The sequence below is a fragment of the Penaeus chinensis genome, chromosome 29 (assembly GCF_019202785.1).
Source record: "Penaeus chinensis breed Huanghai No. 1 chromosome 29, ASM1920278v2, whole genome shotgun sequence".
Lineage (NCBI taxonomy): Eukaryota > Metazoa > Arthropoda > Malacostraca > Decapoda > Penaeidae > Penaeus > Penaeus chinensis.
This window is the reverse complement of record NC_061847.1, coordinates 7,625,610-7,633,109: the sequence shown is the minus strand read 5'-3', so window position 1 is coordinate 7,633,109 and position 7,500 is coordinate 7,625,610. Positions and strand designations below refer to the sequence as shown.

At 32.8% G+C, this 7,500-nt stretch overlaps 2 protein-coding genes across 2 annotated transcripts in view; both read right to left on the bottom strand.

Moving 5' to 3' along the window:
- Window positions 1-776: 776 nt before the first annotated feature.
- Window positions 777-2,759, bottom strand: LOC125040330 (glycine-rich cell wall structural protein-like). Its single transcript, XM_047634884.1, has 4 exons — window positions 2,613-2,759; window positions 2,255-2,463; window positions 1,920-2,089; window positions 777-784 (listed from the first exon to the last, which is right to left on the bottom strand). Exons 1-4 carry the CDS (start codon window positions 2,757-2,759, stop codon window positions 777-779), a joined length of 534 nt encoding a protein of 177 aa, XP_047490840.1.
- A 1,869-nt stretch (window positions 2,760-4,628) lies between these two features.
- The window catches only part of LOC125040329 (keratin, type I cytoskeletal 9-like), a 13,418-nt gene continuing 10,546 nt past the window's right edge, over window positions 4,629-7,500 (bottom strand). Inside the window, exons 5-6 of the mRNA XM_047634883.1 lie at window positions 5,324-5,427; window positions 4,629-5,152 (exon numbers count right to left, since the gene is read on the bottom strand). Coding sequence (XP_047490839.1) covers window positions 4,682-5,152; window positions 5,324-5,427 — 575 coding nt within the window. The 3' untranslated portion in view covers window positions 4,629-4,681. The remainder of the gene's footprint in view (window positions 5,153-5,323; window positions 5,428-7,500) is intronic.

The window sequence follows — 7,500 nt, the reverse complement described above, 5'->3', positions numbered from 1 at the left end:
CATATATATACATATATATATATATATATATATATATATATATATATATATAATATATATATATGCAGATAGATATATATATACACATATATTTATATATACATACATATATATATATATATATATATATATATATATATATATATATATATGTACACAAACATATAGTTTGTTTATATCATACATAGGTTTATATATGAATAGTTATTATTTTACTAATATATATATATTTATATATATATATATATATATATATATATATATATATATATATATGTATATATATACTTACTTATATACTTATATACATACACTATATATATGTGCATATATATGTATATATATATATATATATATATATATATATATATATATATATATATATATATATATACACACAAACATATACATATACAAATACATATGCATTTAGTACAGTTCCCCTGGTGGTCACTTTATAAAGTATCATGCTTATGGGAAGCTGGTAGGTAGTGAAGCATATATACATATTTTATTATTATTATTATTAATTTTATTTTAAGCCGTACATTTTAGACAGTAAACTTTGACTATTGAGATTATTATGATTATTAAGATATTCCAAAATATTTTGATATAGGATTTCTCTAATTGTAGCCGCAGGTGTCAGCCTAAATATGGGAAACTAGTAGCATGGCTGTATTAAGACAAACGCTTTGAATAAATATTTGAAAATAGCAGGTTAGAATACCTTGAACCATCTGATATAAAAACAAATATAAAAATCTGGATAAGATTTAATTTCCTGGTGTGGCAATTTGTCTTTAAAGACTTAATCCTAAAAAAAATTTAGTCTATGGAACAGTCTTTATAACCATTTATTTTGAGATTTACAAAACCATGAACCAAAGATTGATGGTAAAATGACATTATAATAATAATAATAATAATAAGTAGCAGAGATGTTAAAAGAGCTTTAAGTTTGTCAAGTTCCACATGATATAAATATATTGTAATTGTGTCATTATTCGTGAGATCAAATATTTAGGAATATCTTTTTTGTGACCCCCGTTTTACATAAAGTGAAATTACCCTCTGGCTCATGTTTTTTCTCAGACTGGGGTTGTAAGTAAAACATATTCAATCCGTGACAAAACTGAAGGCTGCATGTAGTACATTTTAGTGTAAACCTCAGCCAAGATAGTGAACCCAAATAGTGATAGTGACGGTGATAGTGACAGCGAAGTTTGATATATAACTTTAGCCAACCAGTGAATGTTTTTAAGGTAAATCAAGTGAAATATAAAATAGATTTTGTTCTATCTTCAAAGGTAAAACAAAAAAGCTTGATCAATGCTTCAATGTGCAGCTCAATATACTTTTGGATCTTATGTAATATGGAAATTTTGTGTACGGACAAAAATGCCGCACCACACTAATATGTTTTTTTTCAAAGGGAAATTAAGTATTTTGGGTAAATATCAGGAATGTAATTATTGAATATCACTAACCATATATTCTTATTTCATTTTGCCATACCCCGGTAGATTTTCATTTTCTTCAAATTGTAGATGGAAAAAAAAAAAAAAAAAAAAAAAAAAAAAAAAAAAAAAAAAAAAAAAAAAAAAAAACTGAGCGTTGTGTGGTTATGTATGTGTGTGTTTGTATGTATGTATATGTGTAAGTAAACACAGAAACATATATATATACACTTTTTTTTCAGAATTCCTTACAGTTTCTTGTTATCGATCTTATTGAAGAGAGAAAGAAAAAAATGCAATGACGATATAGTAATCTTTACATAGTTTCAAGAAAATTTTGGGTTTTCTAAAGATAAGTTGGTAGTAAAAAGTTTTATTGTAATGGTTAAACAGTCTCCCATTTTGATAAGGGAACGTCAACTTTGGGGATTTATGCAATTCATTATCTTCCGTAGCTACCTCCATGACCTCCAGCACCACTACCACCAAATCCACCATTTCCACCACCGAAACCGCCGTTTCCTCCGCCGAAACCGCCGTTTCCACCGCCGAAACCGCCGTTTCCACCGCCGAAACCGCCGTTTCCACCACCGAAACCGCCGCCATTGCCACCGCCGTAACTCCCACCATTTCCGCCAACACTTGGGAGGCTTCCGCTTCCAACGAGAATTCCAGGAGCCACGCTGCCTCCTCCTACTCCGCCTCCACCATTGCCGCCATAACCTCCGGCGCCACCAGCTCCACCTCCGAATCCACCGCCGACTCCTCCTCCAATAGCATTTCCTCCGAATCCACCACCACCTCCATTTCCTCCGAATCCACCGCCGACTGCACCACCTCCTCCGAATCCTCCGTTATGGCCTCCTCCACCTCCTCCGAATCCTCCGTTATGGCCTCCTCCACCTCCTCCGAATCCTCCGTTATGGCCTCCTCCACCTCCTCCTCCGCGTCCTCCGTACCCACTGTCTGCCATCGCCGTCGCCAGCAAGGCTACACTTATCACCTGTAAAATAAATCAAATGGTTCATGATTATATTATCTTCCCTCTACATATCATTGCAATAATGTATGTATAAAGTTACTAAATAATTAAGAAGATGCATGTGGACAGGAATAATTGTTATCGATGTCAAGTAACCTCCATATTCTCACCATGAGACTGCGACGCATCTTGGCTGTTGTGGCTGACAGAATCCACCGAGGAGTGTATCGATCTTGGTCTTCGTCCTGATATTTATACAGTGAGACCTTTTGCTTTAGGTTACCACATTGTTGAATTTCAACATGCAAAAATGCCATGTTCTCTTCAAAACAAAGGAAAACAAGGGGAAAAAATAAGCAGGAAGAGGAAAATATACCAGTCATGGTTGACGGTAAACGAGATATTTCTTGTACTGCTAAGTGTAACGTCTTCTCCTCAAGGTATTAATCAGAGAATGAGGAGATTTATTTGTATGTACATGCGCACATAAATATATGCACACACACACACACACACACACACACACACACACACACACACACACACACACACACACACACACACACACACACATACATATATATATATATATATATATATATATATATATATTTATATATAAATATATATACATATATATACATATATATATATATATATATATATATATATATATATATATATATACATATATACAAACTTATAGTTTATATCATACATATGTTTATATATGAATAGTTATTAATTTACTAATATATATATATATATATGTATATATATACACATATATACATACTTACATATATAATTATATATATACAATATATATATACATACATATATATATATATATATATATATATATATATATATATATATATATATATATATATAAAGTATCATGCTTAGGGGAAGTTGGTAGGTAGTGAAGCATATATACATATTTTATTATCATTATTAATTGTACTATTAAGCCGTAAATTTCAGACAGTAACTTTGACTATTAAGATTATTATGATTATTAAGTTATTCAAAAATATTTTGATATAAGTTTTTTCTAATTGTAGCCGCAGGTGTCAGCCTAAATATAGGAAACTAGTAGCATGACGGTCTTAAGACAAACACTATGAATAATTATTTGAAAATAGCGGATTGAACCATCTGATATAAAAACAAATATAAAAATCTGGATAAGATTTAATTTCCTGGTGTGGGTATTCGTCATTAAAGGCTTAATCCTAAAAAAATAATTAGTCTATGGAACAGTCTCTATAACCATTTATTTTTGAGATTTACAAAACCACGAACCAAAGATTGATGGGAGAATGACATTTTTGTTTTTGAATAAAAATAGCAGAGATGTTAAAAGTTCCACATGATATGAACATTTTGTAATTGTGTCATTATTCGTGATATCAAATATCTAGGAATATCTATTCTGTGACCCCCGTTTTACATAAAATGAAATTAGCCTCTGGATTATGTTTTTTTCTCAGACTGGGGTTTTAAGCAAGACATACTCAAGCCGTGTCAAAACTTATGGCTGCATGTAATACAATTTAACGTAAACCTTAGCCAAAATAGTGAACCCAAATAGTGATAGTGACGGTGATAGTGACAGTAACGTTTAATATAAAACTTTAGCCAACCAGTGAATGTGCTTAAGGTAAATCAAGTGAAATATGAAATATATTTTGTTTTATCTTCAAAGGTAAAACAAAAAATCTTTATCAATGTTTCAATGTGCAGCTCAATATACTTTTGGATCTTATGTAATATGGAATTTTTGTGTACGGACAAAAATGCCCCTCCACACTAATATGTTTTTTTTCAAAGACAAATTAAGTATTGTGGGTAAATATTAGGGTTATAATTATTGAATATCAATAGCCCCCTCCACGCAGTTGATGGGTTCAACGGAACAGCATAGACCGATAACCTGAGTGTTGTGTGGTTATGTATGTGTGTGTTTGTATGTATGTATATTTGAAAGTAAACAGAGAAACGTATATATATATAAATATATATATACACACTTTTTCACAATTCCTTACAGTTTCTTGGTATCGATCTTATTAAAGATAGAAAGAAAAAAAAAATGCAATATCAATATTGTAATTTTTACAAGAACATTTTGGGTTTTCTAAAGATAAGTTGGTAGTAAAATGTTTTATTGTAATGATTACACTGTCTCCCATTTTGAAAAGGGAACGTCAACTTTGGTGATTTATGTAATTCATTATCTTCCGTAGCTACCTCCATGACCTCCAGCACCACTACCACCAAATCCACCATTTCCACCACTGAAACCACCGTTTCCTCCACCGAAACCGCCGTTTCCTCCACCGAAACCGCCGTTTCCACCGCCGAAACCGCCGCTTCCACCGCCATTGCCACCGCTGTAACTGCCACCATTTCCGCCAACACTTGGGAGGCTCCCGCTTCCAACGAGAATTCCAGGAGCCACGCTGCCTCCTCCTACTCCACCTCCACCATAACCTCCACCAGCTCCACCTCTAACTCCTCCTCCAATAGCATTTCCTCCGAATCCTCCACCGCCTCCATTTCCTCCGAATCCACCGCCGACTGCACCACCTCCTCCGAATCCTCCGTTATGGCCTCCTCCACCTCCTCCACCTCCACCTACTCCTCCGCGTCCTCCGTATCCACTGTCAGGCATCGCTGTCGCCAGCAAGGCTACGCTTATCACCTGTAAAATAAATTAAATAGTTTATGATTACATTATCTTCATCTATAGCTCCGCACAATAATACATATATAGTGTAACTACATCGTCAACAAGATATATGTGCATGAAAGATATAGCAAAACATATAGAAACGATTATCGTTATTCATCTTAATAGCCACGGTATTCTCACCATGAGACTACGATGCATCTTGGCTGTTGTGGCTGATAGAACCCACCGAGGAGTGTATCGCTCATGATCTTCGTCCTGATATTTATACAGCGTGAGGCCTTTTGCTTCACATTGCCAGATCGCTAAATTCTAACAAGTAAAAAAAAAAAAAAAATACAAAAAAAAATAAATACCGTGATCTCATGTAAACAAAACGAATAGAAAAAAAATGACCAGGAAAAGGTAGGAAATATGCCAGTCATGGTTGAGGGTAAACTAGATTTACTGGTCTGCTTCATGTACCGTCTTCATCTCAAGGGTATAATTAAGGAATGAGGTGTTTCACACTCCGATTTGCATTTACAGTTTTATAGAATTTGCTGTGGTAACTTACACGTTTAATCTTTCATTGCATATTATGATACAAACATATATATATGTATGTATGCATATATATATATATATATATATATATATATATATATATATATATATATATATATATGCGTGTAAATGTGTATATAGGTATATATATATGTGGGTGTGTGTATATATATGTATACACATGGATGTATTAGCCAACGAAGTAAAGGAGGGTATACCATTTAATATGTTTTTTGTGGATGATGTTTTGGTGGGAACGTCAGAGCTGGATGTAAAGAGGAAGCTAGAGCGATGGAGAACGGCTTTAGAAGGTAGGGGTTTAAAGATCAGCAGAAACAAAACCGAGTAATTCCCGTTTAATTGTCAAGATCACATTGAAAACACCGAGCTAGGAGAAGAAGTAAAATATGTTATATCGTTTAAATACCTAGGTTCACACATAAAAGGTAGTGGAGACATGAATTTCGAATTAAACCACAGAATCCAATCAACATGGACAAACAGGAAGAGAACATTAGGTGTCTTGTGTGATAAGAGAGTTAACTTGAAGCTGAAAGGAAGCGTATGTGAAAGCGTTGACAGGCCTGCAATGATGTACGGGGTAGAGACTTGGCCAATTAAAAAAGGTCAAGGAAATAAAATTAGAAGTAGCAGAAATGAGGTTGCTTAGGTGGATGTATGGAGTAACCAGAAATGATAGGATTAGAAACGAGATCATAAGGGGTATGGTAGCAGAAACTACAGGAGAGAAAACCACAGTGGCATGGTCATGTATGAGGAGGGAAGATGATTTTTTTCGAGTAAAAGGATAATAGATATGAAAGTCGAGGGGGAGAGGAAACGGGGAAGACCAAAACACCGTCGGAAAGATAAAAAAAAAAAAAACATAGTACACTATCGAAGAGAGCGGCGAAGACAAGCACGGAACAATATAAAAATGGGAAAAGCTGTAGTAAAAAAAAAAAAAAAAAAAAAAAAAGAAGAAAAGGGTAAAAAAAAATTTTATATCTGAATGTATGCATGTAAACATGTTTATTAATGCATATAGACATGTATATACATACATATCCATATATACGTATATGTATGTGTAAGCATGTGTATACATACAAATATGTCTATGTATGTATATACATACATATATATACATGTATGTATATACATACATATATATACATATATGTATACATGTGTATACATGTTTCTATATGTATGGATGTATAATCACTAAAGATAAATTTTATATGGTAATATAATATCTGTCTTCCTTACTTAAAAAAAAAAAATAATAATAATAAATCAACAAATCTAAAATATATTTTAAGTAAAGAAAAAAAATATAGACAAAATAACCATTAATTGATGGGTAATTATTATTTCATGAGATATGAAGACATGTTCATTCTAAGAGGGATCACAGGGACGGATTTCTGTATTCGTAATGATTGCTGGTTACTCGGAAGAAAATAATTGGTAAATAAGGGAGATAAACTTGAATAGAATTAAATATTCCCTGCAGATTAACGAACTATACAAATCCTGCCTCTTTTACTTGGGTGTTAGTATGAACACATTTGTGTTCATACTAATGGACCACATACCAATGGACCACACACACACACATATATATATATATATATATATATATATATATATATATATATATATATAAAATGTTGCTCTTAAACAACTGCCACAATACATAATTCCCTATAGTTCCAGTGGTACAATTTTGATTATTTGGCCTTTTTCTTACTCAAGCATACATTTCAGAATATCCGTTTTTCAGGATAAATTTTTGGTCGTAATAGTTA

What these genes read in the sequence shown, in the direction of transcription:
- LOC125040330 (XM_047634884.1), bottom strand. Translation starts at nt 2,759, where the DNA reads ATGGCATTTTTGCATGTTGAAATTCAACAATGTGGTAACCTAAAGCAA. An exon ending in AGATGCGTCGCAGTCTCATG is followed by an intron (nt 2,464 to 2,612) that starts GTGAGAATATGG and finishes TTTATTTTACAG; the next exon opens with GTGATAAGTGTAGCCTTGCT. An exon ending in GGAGGAAATGGAGGTGGTGG is followed by an intron (nt 2,090 to 2,254) that starts TGGATTCGGAGG and finishes TGTTGGCGGAAA; the next exon opens with TGGTGGGAGTTACGGCGGTG.